The following is a 21695-nucleotide window of genomic DNA, read 5'->3' as shown; positions in this document are numbered from 1 at the left end:
GCCATAGAGAGGGTTCATGGGCCCGAAGTAGGCAGTGGTTGTTATTCCCGCTACTTTCTGGTCCCAAAGGACGGAGTCCGTCATCCTATCCTAGATCTCAGAGCCCTCAATTACTTCCTCAAAAAAGAGAAATTCAAGATGCTCACTCTTGCTCAGGTCCTGACTGCCTTGGACTCAGGAGACTGGATGGTAGTGCTGGACTTGCAGGATGCTTATATTCATATTCCCATCCTGCCTGCCCATCGTCACTACCTGCTGTTCACGGTGGGCCACAAGCACTTTCAATTTGCGGTGCTCCCCTTTGGCCTCACCAGCACCCCTCGGGTGTTCACAAAGGATATGGTAGTGGTCGCAGCCCATCTGCGGAGATCAGGGATTCCAGTCTTCCCCTATCTCAACAGCTGGTTGTTGAAGGCGGGTTCGCCCAAAGCAGTCGTCTCTCACCTCCAGGCTATGGCAATCCTTTTGCATTCGTTGGGGTTCACTATCAATGTGCCGAAGTCACACCTGACTCCCTTTCAGATGCTCCCATTCATTGGAGCTATTGTGGACACGGTGAAGTTTCGGGCCTATCCCCCCAAATGGCGAGTTCAGGAAATTCAGGCTATGATACCAATGTTTCAGCCTTTATCCTGGATTCTGGTGAGAATGACTCCGAGGCTGTTGGGCCTCATGGCCTCCTGCATCCTGCTAGTGACCCATGCACAGTGGCACATGCGGGCTCTGCAGTGGGACCTGAAGTTCCAATGGGCACAGCATTGAGGAAATCTCACCCAGATTTCAGAGGGCACTGCGAGAGACTTGCAGTGGTGGCTAACAGACAGCGATTGGTTCAAGGGTAGACCCCTCTCCCTTGCCCACCCAGATCTCACAGTATTGACGGATGCATCCCTTCTGAGAAGGGGCGGCCATCTGGGGCAGGTGGAGATCAGAGGACTCTGGTCACTGGCAGAAGCCAAGCTCCTTATCAACCTCTTGGAGCTTCGGGCGATCTGATTGGCACTGAAAGCCTTTTTGACGCCAATAAAGGGAAAGCTCGTACAGGTGTTCACGGACACCACCACCGCCATGTGGCACTGCAACAAACAGGGTGGGTTGAGGTCGTGGACTTTTTGGCAAGAGGCCCTGGGTCTCTGGGCTTGGCTGGAACAACAGGACATTTCCCTGATGGTTCAACACCTGACCGGTTCACTGAACGCCAGGACAGACAAGCTCAGCCGATGGTGCCTTGCAGATCATGGATGATGTCTCCATCTGGAGGTGGCACAAGGTCTTTTCCAAGAATGGGGAGGGCCTTGGTTGAATCTGGGCGCCTCCGTCGAGAATGTGCAATTTCAGCAGTTTTGCACATTGGAGTTTCCAAGGTGGCTTTTGCTCCGATACGATTTTCATCTTGAGTGGAGCTCAGGCCTCCTGTATACCTATTCACCAGTATCACTCCTGCCCAGAGTTCTAGAAAAAATCTGAAATGACTGGGCCAAAGTCATTCTAGTGGCTCCGGACTGGGCATGGAGAGTCTGGTATACCAAGCAGTTTAGCATGTGTATGGGTCTTCTGATCAGGCTACCTCTTAAGGAGGATCTTCTGATGCAGCAATAGAGCAGGGTCCTGCACTCGACCTCACAACGCTTCGCCTTCATGAGTGGATATTGAGAAGCGATAGTTGACAGCTATTGACCTTCCGCACAAAGTCTGCAATCTTATCTTGGCAGCCAGGTGTCCTTCCACCATGACGGCATATGCCGGCCTTTGGAGAAAGTTTGTGGCCCGATGTACAGATAAGCCAGTTGACCCGCTATCTGCACCCCTTTCCTAGATTCTTCTGTTTCTTCTTACTCTAGCCCTGCGGGGCTCTGCTTTGGGCTCCTTAATGGGCTATCTTTCCATCTCAGCACTTCTACAGTTTGCCAGATCAGCCATCCCTGTCCGAGTCCCCTATTGTACATAGGTTTTTGAAAGGTCCCTAGCACATGTTCTCACCTTCACACTTTATTATGCCTCAGTGGGACCTTAATTTCGTCCTAACCTTTCTTTTGTGGGCTCCTTTTGAGCCATAACACAACTGCGCTATCAGGCCCCTCACTCTAAAAAAGCAGCCTTTCTAGTGGCAATAGCATCTACCTGAACGGTCAGTGAGCTACGGGTTTTGTCATCTCAGACTCTGTACCTTATCATCTACCCAGACAAGCAGGTCCTAGGGACTAGGGCATCCTTCCTACCGAAGGTGGTCACTGTCTTTCATGTAGGCCAGTTCATCACCTTGCCTACATTTTACACTCCACCTCCGCCCTCTAAAGAAGAGGAGAGACTCCATCGTCTATTCACAAAAAGAGCATTGTCATTCTACCTTGACCACATGAAGAGTTCCGGTGGACAATCAACTCTTTGTGGAATATGTCGGAGTCAAAAAAGCAGTGCAGAAACGGACCATCTCATGATGGATAGTGCACTGCATCAAAATCTGCTACGCATTGGCCAAAAAACAACCTCCTGAAGGTTTGCGAGTTCACTTCACTAGAGCCAAGGCTGCAACCACTGTATTAGCCCGTGGAGTACCCATCCTGGATATCTGTCAGTCATGTCCGTGGAAATGGCCATTTTGCCCGTCAGTCCTACAGGACTTTTTTAGTCTAATCCGAATCTCAGCCCCATCTCTGGGGTCGTATTGCATGGGTATCTAATCTTAGGTTTGGAATCTGAAGCTAGAAGTCTCTATCAGATGGACAAGTTACTTACCTTCGATAACACCTTATCTGGTAGAGACTCTATCTAGCCTCAGATTCTTCACTGACCCATCCATCCTCCCCGCGCCGCGTACAAATTAAGGGTGAAGGGCTGTTTCCCTTTTAAGGGCCCAAGTTTCATGAACCAGTGGTCAGTGTTCTCCATGGCTCCACTCTCCTGGTGTGGAAAGTCGTGGAAAGAAACTGATGTCAGCCCGCTGGGGTGGAACCTATATATGCACTGCACTTGTCACTTCTGGCGAGGATGATGCCGATGACACCAAGCGGAGCCAAACAATGCCACTTACTGGCACGCTGGGGTACTTCTCATGAAAAGATTTTCAAATCCAGTCTGATGCCTGGAGTTAATTGTAAGGTAAGGAATCTGCTGCTAGAAGTCTTGAGCAGATAGAGTCTCAACCAGATAAGGCATTACCGAAGTAACTTGTTTGTTAGTGTCAATAGGCGACTTTCTGGCAACTCTAGACCTGTAGGATAAGTACTTTTATGTACTAATCCATCCAACCAGTCAGAGGTATCTAGTTAGCCTTTATATGTCCCTGAGGGTGTTCACAAGGGTACTTGCTCCAGTGGTTGCAGCTTTACAATTTAAAGGTATTGGTGTATTCCCCTATCCTGCCAACTGGCTGTCGTGTGCTTCTTCCTGATCTAAGTTTAGCAGGCTGTGGCTACAGTCTGTACGTTCCTCCAGGATCTGGGCCTGCTGATCAACCAGAAGAAGGCTCACTTGGTACTGTCACAGGAAGTAACTTTCATAGGGCATCTTTAACACTCATAGAAAAAGCCTTTTTGCCTTAGAAGAGACTCATCACTCCCCAGTTGAACCTTTGTCACCTGTTGGGTAAACTACAGGCCCCAGCCCGGACTTGGTTGAGTGTTTAGGGTTTTATTGCATCAACAGCTGTGATTCCCTGGGCTCAATTTCACATGAAACGTCTGTTGAATCATCTCCTGGATCTCCCTGAACGGCTTCTCAGGATTAAGATAGAATGGTCCCAGGACTCCGCAAGCGGTCACAGAACTCCAATGGTGGTTGTCAGAGTCAAGTCTAGTAAAGGGGGCGCCTTTCTATATGCCAGCACCATAGGTGTTGACACCTAATGCAAGACTCTGGGGTTGAAAGTTATTTTTCTCCATCAGGAGATGAGCATACAGTGGTCAAAAACAGAGAAGTGCTTTTCTTTCAACTGGAGGGAGCTCACAGCAGTTTGCCACACAATCCAGTTTTTCCAATCGCAATTGAGGAGGCTAAACCTGGTAAATCAGAATGGACTATGAGGTTACCAGATCTTACCTAAACCCAAGGAGGCACAAGAAATTTGGGTCTCAACAAGCTATCAACCAAGATTTTTTCCTAGGCAGAACACCTGCTGGCAATGAGGGATGTGTACATTCAGGGAAAGGAGAATTTTCAGGCGGACGCTCTGAGTCACAATTTACCTCCTCAGTGACTTTCCTTCTGACTCTCCTTCACTTACAGCAGATATGCAGTCACTTAGGGGTCTTAAAGATGGATATGTTTGCCTCTCAAGTGTGTGCAATGTTTTCTCTAGTTTGCTCTGAGACCTGAGCTCCTCAAGCCTTTGCAGTATATGCACTGTCGATCCCTTGGCCATGTTAACCGATTTCTGTATTCTCCTCCTCCCAAAGGTGCTGAAGAAAATTCGGGAGGACAGAGGTCTGGTCACTTTACTAGCCCCACTCTGGCCAAAGTGCCCTTGTTTTAACCTCATTTTGAGGATGGCGGTGGGAGAACACCTCGAGCTCCCTCTCGTTCCTCCTCCCCCTTCAGTTTTCCAGCTACAAGTGTTAGGTTCTCAAATGATTAAGCCTGACGACATAGAAGTTCAGCGGGTACGCATGGAGAAATTTAAATGTTCAAAGCAAGTGGCCTAGAGTATACAAGAGTCTAGGAAGCCCTCTAATCTGAAATTGAATGAGAAGCATGGGTGGTCTTTTCAGTCTTGGTGTGATGAGTATTTGGTGAGCCCTGATTCTGTTAATCCTGTTTGACATCCTAGAGTTATTGAGAGATGGATTTTCCGCTACCCTAACTGCTCAGTCAGTGCCAATCCGAGCATTCAGAAGTCTGTCTGGGGACTTCTCTATGATTTTTCCTTTATTAACTCACCTTCTTAATAGTTTTAGACTCAAGAAGTTAGTTATGCACAATGGTGTGCCAATATGGGATTTGTCAGTGATCCATAAGGTTCTCCAATTGCCACAATTTGAACCTTTAGAATAGACTGGATTGCAGTGGTTGCCGGCTAAGGTCGCTTTCCTCTTGGCTATTACATCTGCAAGGAGGTTTGGGTAACTGCATTACGAATCTCTTACCCATATTCAAGGTTCTTTCCTGACGGGGGCTCTTAGAATGGACCCAAAATTTGTACATAAAGTTTATTCTAGGTATAATTCTCTGGGAATAGTCCTTCCGACTTTTCACTTTCCTTCGGGATCTAAGGTTCCTTCGCCGCTTGAGAAGGAATCTTTTACTATTTGGAGAAGACGAAACCCTTTAGGCTTCCTACCTCTCTGTTTGTTTTATTCAGGGCAGCCTACAAGGAGAAGAAAGCAGCGACTCCTACTTTAATTTTAAGTAGATGAGTATAAGAGGCAATATCTCAGGCGTACAGCAAAGCTAATGGGCCCCCTCAAGGCGTCCAAGGTACATCAACGTGGGCAATTTCAGCTTCCTGGGCTGAGGCAGGGGGCACTTCTTTATTGGAAATCTGCAGGGCAGCAACGTGGTCAACCCCTCAGACATGTGTTTCACATTACAGGCTAGACTTGTCTCAATCTTTCAATAAGAACTTGGGGCCTGGGGTGATGGATATAGCAATAAGATAATTGTTGTACCTTCTAGTAAATTGTTGTTATTGAGCATCTATCTTAGGTCAGTGCAAATGTTTGGCTTGGGATATCTTACATAAGTTAGGGCTGCGAGGGGAAGGACGGAAAAGGGTGTTGAATCAGTTATTTACTGGTAATCTTCATTACCCTGAATTATAGTCCTCCCAGTCGATTTTCCCTCCCTAGTTTTGCACCTACTAAGAATATGGATTTACTTGTTACAGACAGGAGGAGGGAGGGGAAGAGGAGGTACTTTTATGGAGCTCTCATTCGTCATAGAGAGAGGACTGGCACACAAGCCTATTTGTTTTAGGTTAGAAGTGTCCTGTGGGACGCCGACTCCTCACATACATTAGGACTGGGGCGGGGAGGACTATGATTCAAGGTAATGAAGATTACCGGTAACTAACTGGTTCATTCTCCTCCTGCCTTAGGGATTCACTTCCTTCTTTGTGTGTTTTTCTGATTATGCTGACACCTACTGTCTGCCTGGAGAACGTTAGCACTATATACTCTGCAAGGAACTGGGATTCAAGATTGAACTGCAGCTATTTCACTTTCTCTCGTGTGCCTAACGGGGGTCCACAGGCTGGAGACTGTCGTGTGCACAGCTATCAAGATATTGCACATCACCTACCTACAGGGACCAGGATTTTTAGAGTACCAGGCAATAAGACAGATTGCCATTTGGGCTCACCATTCTGTTTGCAACAAGCCAATTAGTATTCTGTTGCATTTGTGCGCCTTCTAGTGGCCTTTTGTGAGGGTGTGGCAATGTAGCGGCCTACAGCTCCCTTGATATAGTACTTGTCATGCTGGCAGAAGATCAGAGTTGTTAAGGTGTCCCAGGGCCACGAGTATCTAGCTCATCACGACCAGTTTTTGATTTGCATTCTGGGACACATGGTCCTGGTTTTATTACTGGATCAAAAGCACTGTACGTCAGAGAATGCAAAGACAAGCCCTGGACTGCAGGAGCTAATCATGCATGGAATGGGGAAACTTAAGAGCTCTGATAAATAGGGTAATGAGGAAGGACTGCATTCAGCATGCCACTCTGCTGCTCCTAGTCCTACCTTTCTCAGAGGGACCGAAGGCGGAGTGGACTTAACTGGGCTTATCAGAAACAGGAATAATTGCTTCTTCAGATCAGATATGAAAATACGCCATTATGTCACCACGAGGTACATATCCAACGATATATTCATTTTGGATTATCCAATCCCCAGGTGCCCACTCACAGTAGTGTTTTAGACCTCGGGTTTCTCTTGTTGTTCATATTGTCAATCGCTCTCTAAGTTTGAGGCCCTTTCTGTCTCAGTGTTGTTGATGACACCGAGTTCCCGAATAGCAACATTAAATGTTCACTTTTTGGCTCAACCTTCTCTTACTAGAGAGAGTTAGGAAGGAAACAATCTAACTTTCATTCTGTTTTTTGAGTTACGTTCTTTTATTTAATGGCTTCTTAAACTAAAATTGTAGTGTAATAAAGGGAGAGTGGTAGCTGGGGCAAAGTCAACAATGTCTTACTAATAGTGCAATAAGGGTCATGTTGTAGTGTATTCACTATTTGGTTGATTAAAGAGACATGAGATATAATCAAAACTACGAAAGTCTTGCTATTGGCACCTCGACCCTTGATAGTAGCGGACATGGGCTTCTGAGCAAAACTTTTGGCTCGGTACTTATGCTTTTACAAATTAAGCTCTGCGCTCATCAGAAGCAGAAGAGATTATAAATATAAACTTTCCTCTGAGAACCCTACCAAACTGCTCCTGTAACTCCTGAACCCCTCAATTCTTCCAGCACGGAGTTTGAAAGTGCTACTGAATTGTGCAGGCCAGGATCTGGGCTGACATTGTCAACAAAAGAGAATTTTTTTATCCTTACTACAGTCAGCAAATGGAGATAAATGTAATGTCTGAATTTATTTTTATGAAATCATTTCCCCTTCTCCTCTCTAATTCAAGGAGAAAAAGAATTGTGGGACCAACTCACAAATGTAAATCAATCAATCAGGATTTATAAAGCGCGTCCAATCACCCAATAGGTTATCCAGGTACTTGCAGGTCCTAAAGGCTTATTTGAACAGCCAGGTCTTGAGGGCCATTCTAAATTCTGGAAGTGAGGTGATGGTCCAGAGTTGCGTGGAGAGGCTGTTCCAGGTCTTTGTTGCAATGTGGAGAAGAAACGTCCTCCTCTTCTGCTTCGGTAGATGCGGAGAGGCGGAGCATATTCTACTCGATGGTTGGTGGAAGTTCAGGAGGTGTTTAATGTAGGCAGATCCTCGCTTGTGTGGAGCCTTGTTTGCATGAGTCAGCAGCTTGAATTGGCATCTCTTCTGTTCGGATAGCCAGTGGAGTTGCCTGAGGTGGGGTGTGATGTGGGTTTATTGGGGAAGGCCAAGGATGAGTCTGGCTTTGGCATTGTGTATGGTCTGAAGTCTCAGTAGCAGGTATGCAGTGATACCTACATGGAGGACATTGTCAAAGTCCAGTCGGCTAGTGATGAGGGCCTTTGTCATGGTGCATCTCATTTGTAGGGGCCACATGAAGATCTTACGTAGCATGCACAGTTTGAAGAAGCAGTTGGTGGAGACAGCATTGATCTGTGATTTCATGGTGAGCTTGTTGTCAATGATGATTCCGAGGTTTCTGGAGGGGTTGGAGGGAGTGGGTGCAGGTCCTAGGTCTAATGGGTGCCAGTAGTCGTTCCATATGTTTCTGCTGTTGCCGAAGATCATTACTTCAATCTTGTCTCTGTTCACCTGCAGGCAATTGTTTTTTATCCAGTTGGCGATGCTTGTCATGCATCAACGGAAGTTGGATTTAGTGGTGGTGGGGTCGTCGATGAGTGAGAGGATGAGCACTTCACTTTGGATGCCGATGTGCTGGAGTCTTCCAATACTGTGTGGTAGGGTACGGTGTCGAAGGCTGCCAAGCGGTTGAGGAGGATAAGAGCTGCTATTTCTCCTTGGTCGAGAAGGGTTCGGATGTTGTCGGTGGCTGCGATTATGGCTGTTTCGATGCTGTACTTGCTGCGGAAGCCGGATTAGTTGGCATCAAGTACCTGGGTCTGCTCCAGGTGTGTCATGAGTTGCCTATTGATGATCTTTTCCAGTACCTTTGCTGGGAATAGGAGCAGGGAGATTGGTAGTTTTTGAGTTCGCTGTGGTCTGCAGAGGGTTTTTGGAGTAGTTGTCTGACGTCAGCTTGTTTCTAGGCATTGGGAAATGTTGTGCTAGTGATAGAGGTGTTGAGCAGGGTGGTCAGTTCCTGGCCAGTCCTTTGGTTTCTGAGGTTGAAGATGTGGTGCAGGCATGGATCTTTGGGAGCTCCAGAGTGGATGGATTTCTTTGTGGAGGTGGTGTCTTGGGTGGAGAGGCGGTTCCAGGTGGTCAGTCTGTGGTTCGTGTTGGTTGCGGTGGAGGCGTATCTGTCAAGGAAGTCTGTACGTGTGGGTTGGGGTTTGAAGTTTCTGTTTATGGTTGCGATCTTGTCATGGAAGAAGTCGGCGAGGTTGTTAGACAGCTCCTGTGAGGGTGCAATGTTGTTTTTGCTAGCAGCTGGGTTGGAGAATTCCCATACGATGTTGAAAAGTTTCTTGGTGTTGTTGGCGCTGGTTCCAATGCATCAGGCTAGGGCTGTCTTCTTTGTTGCCCGTAGCAGGTGGTGATAGAGGTTGAGGGAGGTTTTGAAGGCTGCTCTGTCGGAGGTGTCCTTGCTGGTGCACCAACTCCTCTCCAGCTGTTTGCTATCTTGTTTCACTGTTCTGAGTTCTTGGGTGTACCAACTGTCCTTTTTGGAGGAATTTCTCTGGCTGCTGCTCTTGATGGGGACGATGCTGTTGGTGCAATTGGTGATCCAGGCATGAAGTCCTTCACTCCCTGTGGTTGGTGGTGGTACCAGGGTTGGAGGTGTTGAGGGTGTCCATCCAGCTGGTTTCTGAGATTTTGTTTCACCACTGGTTGGAGGCGCTGGTCGTCTTGGAGGTGGTGGTGCCGGAGCTGGAAATGCTGAAATGGACAATGGAGTGATCGGTCCATTTGTGTTCTATGACATGGCTTTATTTGGCGCAGTTGCTGGAGGTGAAAATGGAGTCCAGCGTGTGTCCTGAGGTGTGTGTGGAGTTGTGGACAATCTGGGTCAATCCAAGGCTGCTCATACTGTCTAGGAGGTGTGCGGTGTTGTTGCTGGGGTCGTCAATGTGGAACTTTAGGTCGCAGAGGAAGAGGTAGTCCTTGGAGTCTAAGGCTAGGGGCGCAATGAAGTCTGCAATGGTGTTGGAAACTGGAGCGCGGGCCTGGGAGTCGGTATGCAAGGGTGCCTCTGATGGTATTATTGACGTCCGTGTGGAGCTTTAAGTGAAGATGTTTGAAGTAGCTGGTAGTGTTGTTGGTGATGGTGGTCCACGGCATGGTTTCTTTATGAATGATGGCTGTTCCTCCTCCTGGCTTGTTGGTGCGGTTCTGGTGAGTGGTTTATATCCATCAGGGATTGCTGTGGCAATGTCTGGGGCGGATGTGGGGTTGAGTCAGTTCTCTGTGAGGAATACGATGTCAGATGCTAGGGTGGTGATGAGGTCACATAATTTGGTGGAATGCTTACGTAGTGAGCGTGTGTTGAGAAGGGCTCATGCAAGTTTGTATTTTTGTTCAGGTGGTGTCTGTGGTGTGTATTGGGTGGGGCTTGTCAGTGGGCTGGTGTGTGTGCTTTGCCAGGTGAAGTGTCAGTGGGTGCAGGTGAAAGGTCCGACCGTGGGTCAGGGTGGTGGCAGTGTTTTTTTGCAGTGTATGGGGTCGAGGGTGTAGAGCTTGGTGATGGTGTCTTTGGGGCAGGAGGGCCAGGAGTCCTAGCGCAAGGCACGGTTCAGGCTGGGACGGGTGCAGATAGGCTTACCTTTGGCAAGCCTTTGATGCGCCAGCAGTGCGCCGGTGCATGTATCTGCTGCACGGTCACACTGAGGCCTGCATTAAGTAGTTCCTGGGGTGGGCAGGGCTTCAGTTGATGGGAAGAACAGTGAGTGGGAAACCCCAGGCAGGAAGACTTAGACAGCGACAATGTCACTGGATCAGTTTGGACAAGCAGTAACTGGAGGCCACAGGGAAGTGGCAGGCTAGGTGTCCAGGCGCCTGTTTACTTAAGTGTATATTTATTGCTACACCTAGATGTTACACCACTTTTTGGCTATTTACCATTTTCGAGTGAAGATTTGCACCTAGGTGTAGACTTACAGGTCTTCAAACCCTCAGATGATAGGATGGAGCATCCTAAGATCGTATTTACAACCGTAAAGTCACTGCAAATAACTTTACAGCATATTTTATGGTACGCCTAATTTGCAGTAATGTCCACCATTAAGGTGGGGATCTCCGCTGAAGAGATGAAGATGCCCATATGGGAAAGTAAACTCTTTAAATTTCCCTAAACCCTTTCCATTCAGTAGTAAGTATTCCCCATTTTCCAGTCACTCGCCATTATCTGTCCCACATTTACTACCAAAATGTACACCTACGCGTGCAGAGATTTCTGCACATGTGGTGCAGACATCAGAACAAAAGTTCGTGAACTGCATTTTGTAGTAAGTGAGTAATATTACTGTACTACTACTTTATGTAATAATCAATGCAGTTTGTGAACCGTGCTCTAGGAATGTGAGTGCTGGAATGAATCCTAATCATTGATAATTACTCTAAGTAACATTCCAAACCTTAATAGTTGTGCTTATTCTTGTGCCAAGTAGTATACCTACAAGCACAAAACAGTTTAGACCTTGTTATTAGGCTATGTATCTTATGTACAGCAACACAAGCAACCTCAAATGCAATTTCATCCTTATTAGACCTCGTTATTTTGGTGCAGCACTAATCTGCAGGTATGACGAGCCACATCATCCACCCACCTACGGATTTAATTTGCTGCTATAAGTGGCTCGCTGAGAAAGACAAAGATAATAGAATTAAACGTTTGAATCAATCTCAGCCATTGCATATTACTCTTTATAACTTTTTATTCCTTTTTTGCATATCTGTACCATTAGAACCAGCAATATGCTAATCCTTTTTGGGACAACTCCATAAGGAGCAGTCCAGTCCTAAGTGTTAGGTCACATTGCTTCCTGGGTGCACAAAGAATGTCCGGATTATTATTGGGTCACATTGGTGATATATAGCTTGCACCCAAGGCACAACATGCTTTGTCTGGGTATATACTAGGCCTGGGCGAAATGTCCGTCATCCGGGCGTAATATCTTATAATATTGATACTTTCATGTTACACTTCTTACCCGAAATTCCCGAAATTATGCTATTCTCCCACATTTTGCCATTCACTGCAAAAAATTAGGGCTTGCGGATGGACTAATGCAAACAACCAGAATGTGAGTGGCTGCTATTTGCAGAACATTTATTTTTTGCACTATTTGTTAGCACAAAATGCATCATCACATACAAAATGGGTTCAAGGGTACGTTTTGTGCTAAAACATAGCACAAAATGCCACTTTTGCATTTTGCATAATTACATGTGATTTCACATACATCGGTACAGAGTACACATCTTCCCAGTCCCCCTAACCTGAAGCATCAACATCCAAACCACTGTAGTTTGTCCCAGATGGCACACAACCCACCCTGTGGGAGGCAGGAACAGACATTTCCTCCATGGGTGGCAAATTCTTGCATCTGACAGATGGGCCCTTCAGATCATTCAGTGAGGCTATGCCATTACATTCCTTTCCAACCAGCCCCATCTTCTGCTCACATCAGAGCAGCTTTCAGAGGAGCACCTGCCCATCTAGCTGCAGAAGGGGCAAACCCTGCTATCCAAAGGGGTCATAGAGAGAGATCAGGACTGGTTGTTACTTCAGCTATTGCCTCATACTGAACAGCGGTGATGGCCTTCGCCCTAGTTTGATTCTTCACCCTCTGAATGCCTTCTTAGGGAAGGACAAATCCAAAATGCTCACATTGGCCCCGGTTCTGTCTGCCCTGAACATGGGTGGATGTATAGCAGCCTTGAACCTGCAGGATGTGTACTTTCATTTACCTGTCATGCAGTCCTATAGACGTTACCTGTAGTTAAAGATAGGCCAGGAGCATTTTCCGTTTCCTGTGCTCCCCTTCGGCATTACCAGTGCCCCTCAGATCCTCATAAAAGTGATGGCAGTGGTTGCAGCACATATTTGTAGGTGAGGGAAAACAGTTTTCTTCGACATCAACAACTAACTGTTGAAAGAGGGTGCACCACAGTCAGTCATAGACCACCTCCCGGTGATAGGGAACTTCTTGGCATCATTGGGCTTCAAGATCAAGTTGCCAAAGTCACACCTGACTCCTTTACAGCTTCCTTTGATGTGAACTGTCTTGGATATGGATCAGTTAAGGGCCTTCGCTCCGTCACAATTAATCTAGGACATTCGGGCTGTGATCCCGATGTTTCAGCCTCAGTCCTGGGTTTCAGTGAGAATGGCGTCTTGGCCTCCAGAATCCTGCTCATCGACTATGCCAAGTGGCATATGCGTGCTCTGAAGTGGAATCTAAAGTTCCAGATGAGCCATAACAAGGAAACCTGTTGGAATCCATCCAGGTTTCGGAGGAGACTACAACGGATCTGAAGTTGTGGTCGCTCGACTGCAGTTGGACCAGCTCAAACCCCTCTCCCTACTTCACCCAAAGTTGACAATGGTGATGGATGCATCATTGCTGGGTTGGGGTGGGCATCTGGAAGAGGTGGAGATAAGAGGACTGTGGTCTCCAGTGGAAACATGACTCCACATCAGTCTGTTGGAGTTGTTGGCCATTCGCCTGTGCTGAAGGTCTACCTACTGTCCATCAATACTGTCTATCAGTGAGAGCCTGATACTAGTTCTCATGGAAACACCACTGCCATGTGGTACTGCAAAAGGACAGAGTGGGGTCCTGAGTACTGTGTCAAGAGGGTCTATGCCTCTGGAGTTGACTGGAGCGTCAGGACATCTCCCTGATCATGAACTACCTGGTGGGATCTTTAAATGTGTGGATGGACAAGCTCATCCAGAGGAGCCTGGCTGCTCACGAATATCAGTTACTTGCTGATGTGACACAGGACATCTTCCAACAGTGGGGAGAACCCTGGCAAGATCTTTTTGCCGCCATCAAAAATATGCAATGCTAAAGCTTGTGTACTGGTGTTTCCAAGAAGGTACCTCAGGGACACGTGTTCCTGCTAGGGTGGAGCACAGGAATCCCGTACACTCTTCTGCCTCTGCCTTAGTGCCCTGAGTTCTGCAGTTGATCCGGAGCGACCAGGCCCAAAGTCATGCTAGGGCCTCTGGATTGGGCCAGGAGAGTGTGGTATTTGGAACTTCTGAGTACAAGTGTCTGTCTTTGGTTCAGACTACTGCTTTGCAAGGTTCTTCTGTGGTCTGGTGGCTTAGTGGACTAATGCATCCACTGTAGGGGCCTGTGTTTGACCTCATGGTCAGAGGTTCAAATCCCGGTGGGCCTACTCAGCCTTTCATCCTTCTGAGGTCAATAAAATGAGTACCATTGAGTTGGGTAAAAATAAACATATGTTATTCAGGGCCAAGATACCCTTGTGTAAATGTGCGCTTTATAAATGCACATGTTATGTAATGTGTGATAGGTAACAGCAGGGAAGGGTTCTGCACCAAAGCCTGTGCAATATACACCTCTATGCATGGAGAATGAGCTGTGGCAGTTAACCACATTCAATCTTCCTCCTGAGGATGTGGATTTTATTCTTGCTTCTTGGCCTCCTTCTAAAAAGTCCATTTACTGCAGGTGCTGGGGCAAATTTGTGGACTGGTGCGTAGAGCACAATGCAGGCCACACAGATAGATGTTTGATTTGTCTTTGTCCTGGCAAAGAATTGCAAGGGCACCATTAAAGGTTATTTGTCTGCCCTTTCAGCTATTTTGATCTTGCCAGACTAGCTGGCCTTTTTTAAATCTTCTGTTGTGATGAGGTGTATATAAGGGTTAACCCACGTTTCATCCAAAGCCGTTCGTGATGCCACAGTGGGATCTAAATGTTATCCTGACTTTCCTTATGTGTTCTCCCTTCTGGTTGATTCACAGCTGCTCACTAGAGACGTTTTAAGGCATGGGTAAAGTGGGCAATTGCTCAGGGCCTCCACATTCCAAGGGGACCCAAGTGAAAGTGACCTTTCTCTCTGTTTGGCCTCTACCTGTTCAATTTATCTTTCTTTAAAGCTCTCTCTCACTGCATATGTCAACACTGACTCAGTCTCTCCACCCAATGTAGTCTTAAGGATTTCTGGGGCCCTGTGCAAGGCATAATTCCACTGTTTTGTGACCCTGTTAAAGTTTAGTATCGCTTGGCATTAATGAGGGTTTGATTATCAGTAAATGGGTAACAAAATTAAAAACCGTTCCATACAGGGGCCCCCAAAACATATCTCTTACTTTGGGCCCCCAAAGACCTTAAGATGACACTGCTGCTCATAATGTCTTCTGACTATAAAGATGACCTTCCTCATTGCGATTATTTCAGCTACTTGTATGAGTGAGCTTCAAGCTCTCTCAAAAAAGGAAGAAAGACAACATTGGCTGGACCCAAAGAGAGCCTTGTGTTTTTACATTCTTTGCATCAGAGACCATTGGGTGAACGATCAGCTTCTGTGGGGTTCTCTGGGCAAAGACAGGAAAGGTGGTGCAGGAAAGGACTTTATCAAGATGGATAGTCCTCTGCATTAAGACCTACCCATTGGCCAAGAGCTCATTCCACCATGCTTCTACCAGTGCGTTGGTATGCAGATTGCCTGTTCTCAATATCTGTGAAGCCATGAAATGGACATCAGTGCACACATTCACGAAACACTACTGCCTTGACAACCAGGCCTGATGGGAAGAACATTTCGTCTATTTGGTCCTGCAAGACTTTTTGACCGGAGCCCATTCCACAGATCTTACACATTGAGAGATACTGCTTTGGTATCTATCTTAAAGGCGAGCAACTTGCAGTTCGAAGAACAAGTTGTTATCTTCGAAAACACTCTTTCTGGTGGATAGTTTATCTAACCACAAAGACCTCACTACCCTTCCGTCTCCTTGTTCTGTGGATTAGTCTCTTTTTCCAACTAAAAAGGTCCCAAATTCGAGATTTGCACATTGGTACCTCTGATTGGGATTGTGCTTTGTATCTGAGGTCACGGATAGAGTCAGAAAAGAAACTGATGTCCGCTTGCACTGGTGGCACTTATATGCAGCCCACTCCATCACTTCCGGAGTGGGACTGAGTCACCACAGAGTTGCACTGCATCACCTGTCGACACACAGAGGTACTGCTGTGAAAGCTTTCCGGATCCAGTCTGGCATCTGGGGGATATTTTTAAGGTGGAGAATCTGCATTTAAATAGAGTATTCTCCAGAAAGAGTTTCACCGCAGATAACTAACTTGTTCAACATAGCCATTCCTGTTTTCCCGCACCCACAAATGCTATAACTCAGCTTGGAGATAGGACAGCAGATGATAATGACTACCCATATATTTCAACTTATCAAAATGAGGTTTCACAAGTGTATCTTCTGCTGCTGTTTGGTTTGAATCTATTGCTTATTGTTGGCCGCGCGCGCATCCACGTGCTTCAGAGTCCATAGGATGGCTTTTCTGGCACACATTTTCAGAAGTATTCTTTGTCGACGTTTCCACATCTTGAAAAGGCTGCGTGCCAAGTCTTTTTTTATGTTTGACCTTGAATTACCCCATTATGACAATTGACTGCGTTCACATAAGAATAAACCTACCATGTGGTGCCAAGTAAAGTTGGCAACAACCTCCCCTGGCATCTTTTTGAAGAAATGTAATTTACAGGGCAACATTTTCTGTCTCTCCCTTCCGAAGAGCCCAGTCGCAGCAATCCACTGGCAGTGGAGACTACTTGCCCCTAACTTGGAAAGGAAGCAGCTCACGCAGAGCCCCCCAAAAAGAAAAATGCTATGTTAACGTATGTCATTGGGTTTGGAGAGCTGTGGTTGGGGTCAAATACTGTGCAGTGGGATGGAAATCGCTGTGGGCTGGGGTGGAAAGGCCATGGATCTGGGCAGGGGGAGTTAGATGCTGGGCAGGGCGGTATTGTGAATTGAGTTTTCCACCCATCATTATCATGCAATGGGTGGTCTCCATAGACCATCGTGCTCTCTGGACGAGTCGTGCAGTCCTTGCATAGGGGGCAGCGCCTCTAGCATCTTCCAGAGCTGGGAGGGATTTTCAGTCTGATGGAGGGGCAGCAAAAGACTGTGAGCGAGGCTTGTATGTCAAATAAGCCACACCAAGGGAGGAGCAGCTTTTTTTTGTGACGGTTCACTTGTATTAATGAGGCAGACTATACTCAACTTGCAGGGCCATGCAACACCACATGGACCACGCGATAGCATAGCACCAACAAGAAATCCATGGCTGGGTAAGGGAACCCTCTGCTGAGACCGCATCACACCAACATCATGCAACAGATGATGAACATGGGTGTCATATAAGAATAATAACACGCCCCGCAGATCAGGATAGTGGCCTGGGTTAGAAAGTAATGTACAGCCAAAACGTTAGCAAAATGTTCCTGACACATTGCGTTGCATGAGGTGGTACAAGCTGGGTTTTGATGCATAATGCAGAGCTCTATCCAGTGCCCGGAGAGACACTTCAAAACCATCAATGTTCCTGAGAGTTCATGGCAGGAAAAGTCATTGTCATGCACGCCACTGTTAGAATGTAAGGAAGATGGGAGGATTATGAAGTTAAATATATATTTTTCACCTAAAAGTTCTAAGTGCCCTTTCAATCCTTGTTCTTCTCGGGGATGCGCGACACAGTGCCGCAGTGGTGAGCGATCCCTCGCTCAAATGTACGATGGCGCTATCCAGCCAATGTTCAATGAGAAGAGTCCAACTGGCACCCCAGTAGCAACAATCAAACAAAAATGTAATTGTGTTCTAAAATGAGTGCCAGATGCCTTGGCAGAGCATGGACCACCTCCGCGCCTGCACCTGCAGAGGACTGTGCGCCCTCCACCTGCACACGCCGCCAATTACAGTGGGCGCAGGGCTTGGCGCTGCTCTGGTTCTGCTTACTTGAAAAATAATATCTGGCTGCACCGTCCAGGCCGTCATAAATGATTTCTGGGCTGGTTCTCCATCTCGTGTCCGCAGCACCCACCGCGCTCAAGATGGGCGCATGCCAGGCCGATGTCAGTGTGAACAGTAAGCTGGGGTTGTTGATGCCATCCTGTAGAGCTTATACAAAAAGGAACAGCTGTGCAGACATGATGCTACAATAATACACATATCCAAACGTGGTATATTGCGAGCACGAAACACAACTAGCACAACTATTAGTGAGGCAAGACAACAACCCGGCACTCAAAAGATTCCCTCTGCTGCATTACCCGGTTATGTGCTATTAGGATTTATGAATGTGGTTTTAGGGCACTGTTTATAAGAACTATCCCACGTACAAATGGGATTTTCCAATCACCAACACTGAGACAATCAGCCCCATAGATTCATGTCCACGTAGATCATAGGAAATTACGTATGTTGCACCCTTCCAGCGAGAGCCACAGCGCCTCACATAATGCCATGTTAAGCGTAAGCTGAAAGGGATGGATTGAACATACTGTTTGTCAGTAGGATATCTTTGTTGTGAGATAAACTGGTCTTTAACATGTTGTAACCCGATGTGTGTCTGTTCCAGGCTGGTTCAGTTCTTCATACAGATTGGAAGCAAGAACAATGGTCCTTCCTGCAACAGACCGAGGACGAGGAATGAAGGTAAAAGGATCTTTCCCTGGACCAGTTGACTCTGTCTCTTTGTGGGGTTTGCTGCTGCGTGAGTAACATACCGATGTGTTCGGTGGATTTTACAATATCCTACAATGGTAGTGGTGGTTTCGACAGTCGCACATCAAATTCTGTAATTCACATAGTTTTTATTATTTTTGGTATATCATTCAACGAGATTAAGGTGCCCATCAAGGTAACAGAAACATCACACTACCAAGGATGTTAGATAAACAGGTATTTCTAGAAAACCTGTTATTGCATATGTTAACAAACAAATGTACCTCGACACTCTAGTGTTTTATTAAAAATAGAATTTAGTTTTGTAGTAAAATGAATTGCATTTGCACAAAGAACCTATTCAAGAGGTCCTACGTCAGTAATTGTTTTTAGTATCTCATAAGTAGGAGAACATAAATGATACATGCATCATTTGGAAGGAAAAGAACATCAGAAAAGAACATTAGTTGTATGATTTAATATTATTTAATCAAAAGTTCTTTCTTCTTTGAGAAAGCTGTGTACAATTTAAAGCACAATATATGTAATTTCAAACAATTGAGAGCACATCATATATGATTTGAATGCATAGTTTGAATATTGCATTGATGTATTCTTTACTAGGACACTGTGAACAAATATATAAGCCAAAATGGAGGTCCTAGTCCTAGAACCTTCCAAAAGATGGTGGTTGGGAGGCAGCCAAAAACAACCCCGTTGGGGAAGCAGTCCAAGACATCCGACACGTGTTTCGTTAATGTGCGTAACTTTATCAAGGCTGTGAACAGAGATTTGGCGAAAATATAACGCTCATTAGAGAGAGAAAAGCATTTAACAATTTATATATGACTAATTAGTGCCCCAAAAGCAGTCCTTGCTGAATTCTCTCCCCCCTCATTTTTCTCAACCACTTTCTTGATTAATGGATTTCTTCAAGCCTTCCGTTTCCTCTCACTGGCTTTCATAGGGAGAATTGGTTAATTACCATTCTATATATATTATAAGAAGAGAACATCACTGCACGGACTGCTTTTGGGGCACTAATTAGTCATATATCAATTGTTAAATGCTTTTCTCTCTCATATACATCAGACTTAATGTCTAATGAGCGTTATTTTTTCGCCAAATCTCTGTTCGGTGGATTTGTCAGGGCTCATGATTATTTTTCCTTGTTGCGATGTCAACCTTAAACACACTCACTGAGACAAAAGCACCAATCAATATATCAATATTTGGTAACAATAATATATGTGAATTATCGTGGACTGGGACTTGCTTAATGGAATAAATTCATTAGATGTGAAGCAGTAGCTGAAATCAAATGTATGCTGGAGCTTGGAGCCTTGAGTAACTGCCCTGTCCCTATTAACCATCACATTTGGATTCAGTGGAACCCCCAGTGTGCAGAGGCTTACTTTGAATGAACAGGAGGTCGAACCCTTCCATCTTGTGTCACGTGCGTGCTGTGTGTCTCTCGCTCTCACCTGGACCTTGCAGGTTAGACTCAAGCTGACCATACAACACAAACATTTGCAGCTCGGGGAGTCTCTTCCTACAGTCTTGGTGGGCGCACCTGCTGTCATAGGCACTCCATCAAGTCTCCAGAAGATGTCTCGAAATTGAACGATGATGTTTGAGTTGTGCGCCCCTCAGTAATGCATCAGGTATAGGTGTGCTGGAGAACAAGACCCGGCGACAACTGACAATGGTCTGTGACTGTTCTTCTTGCGGAGCTCAGCTTGACGCTGACTTTAGTACATCCAGGCTTGCTGTCGGCTGCCAGGAGCCACCACAGAGCCAGCTTCAAGGGTCCAGACGAGCACCACCTGCAAAACGTCAATTCATCAAAATCAGAGTCAATGTGTGCTGCCTCAGGCAGACACCCCTGGGTTTGTAGTGCAGCAAAGGTGATGAAACTCACACCCTTGCAAAGCTACTGCATCTAAGTTGAAAATTGTAATGCTCGTGGTTTTATTTTCACAAGTCGAAATTGCGCTGTTTGCAGAAGGCTTTCCAAAATGGTAAGAGATAAGTACCTTTCGTACCTATTAATGCTCTGTAGTATGTAGAGCAATCGAGAGCTGTTGATGCCGCATGAAACACAAGCCTGTGAGCTGTTCTATACTTTTTGAGGAATATATGCCTTGTTTGGTTGCGCTGTGTGGTTTTCATGGCTTGAGCTACACTTCCTTGTTATTCGACTTGTGATGTCCATTGTCAACTTGATATGTGCAAATGAAGGGTTGCAAAGAGCAGACTGGCATGACGTAATAAGAAAATGCCTTTTTTACTTTGTTCTGCATTCAGTAGGAAGGCGCAGCCTCCGTTTTAGCTATAGATGACATTGTATAAGGGTGCTGCAGATTTTCATATTATTGAAAAAGTATTGAGGAGAAGTAATAAGGAGATGTTTAAGCTATTCCCGGCAAAGTTCAGAAATGTTCAAATGCCAGTGGTTTCCCCAGAGAGGGATACCTCACAAATACTGGTGCACAGGTGGTATAATCATAGCCTGTGTCAGGATGACACATTTTGCTATTGTTAATCATATATTGGTGCATGAAAACATAGGCTTACACACTGCAAGAGAGCCGGAAACTCTTGGTTTTTTAGTTGGGCAAAATAAAACATATTAAAAGACCACCATTTTGAGCCTATGCGATGCTAACATCAAAGGGATCTCAAGCAAATTTGTTCGAAACCTCAAAAAAAAGTGGAGATTTAGTTCAACTGGCACTTCAAAGGTTAAAAAAAAAAACAATAAAAGTTATTTGAAAATCGAATAATTTCCTGAAAATTGAGAATTAGTTGTAATAGTTAAGTACTCTAGTCTCTTTATTTCGAATATTGAATTGGGAAAAACTCCCAATATAGTTGAACTGTTTTGAAATTGTGGTATTGTAATTCATGTATCCTTTGTTTCTTAGAATGACATCATAATCCAAGACATCCCTACCGCCTTTTCTTCTGTTTTCTATTTTATCTCTTGTGACTTCTTTTTTTATACTTAAATAGATCAAACAACCTTACACATCAACTAAATTAATTCAGCAGTGATAAAATGGCACAGACGTATATTAAAGAGTATTCATCAGCCAAAAGATCCTACATACATCCCGCAGCACAGCACCGGTATGCCCGATAGTTGGTTAAGACTTTGGGCCACATGTATCAATATTAGGAACTGCGAATACCTAATTGCGATTTTCTGTGAATCACAATTAGGTGATCGCTATTCCTAATGTATGAAACTCCATGAGTTTCACTTAGCGATTCCTAGGGGGTGGCAAATCGACCTACCTCA

The 21695-nt window shown here is 45.7% G+C and overlaps 1 protein-coding gene across 1 annotated transcript in view; it reads left to right on the top strand.

Annotated features, from left to right (window-relative positions):
* RELN (reelin) overlaps positions 1-21695 on the top strand; it is a 1440257-nt gene that overhangs the window by 1085298 nt on the left and 333264 nt on the right. The window contains exon 31 of the mRNA XM_085653954.1: positions 18306-18382. Within this exon, the coding sequence (XP_085510080.1) occupies positions 18306-18382 (77 nt within the window). The remainder of the gene's footprint in view (positions 1-18305; positions 18383-21695) is intronic.

Source organism: Triturus cristatus, chromosome 4_1, assembly GCF_964204655.1.
Source record: "Triturus cristatus chromosome 4_1, aTriCri1.1, whole genome shotgun sequence".
Lineage (NCBI taxonomy): Eukaryota > Metazoa > Chordata > Amphibia > Caudata > Salamandridae > Triturus > Triturus cristatus.
Note: the sequence above shows the minus strand (reverse complement) of the source record. Positions and strands in the feature narration are given on the sequence as shown.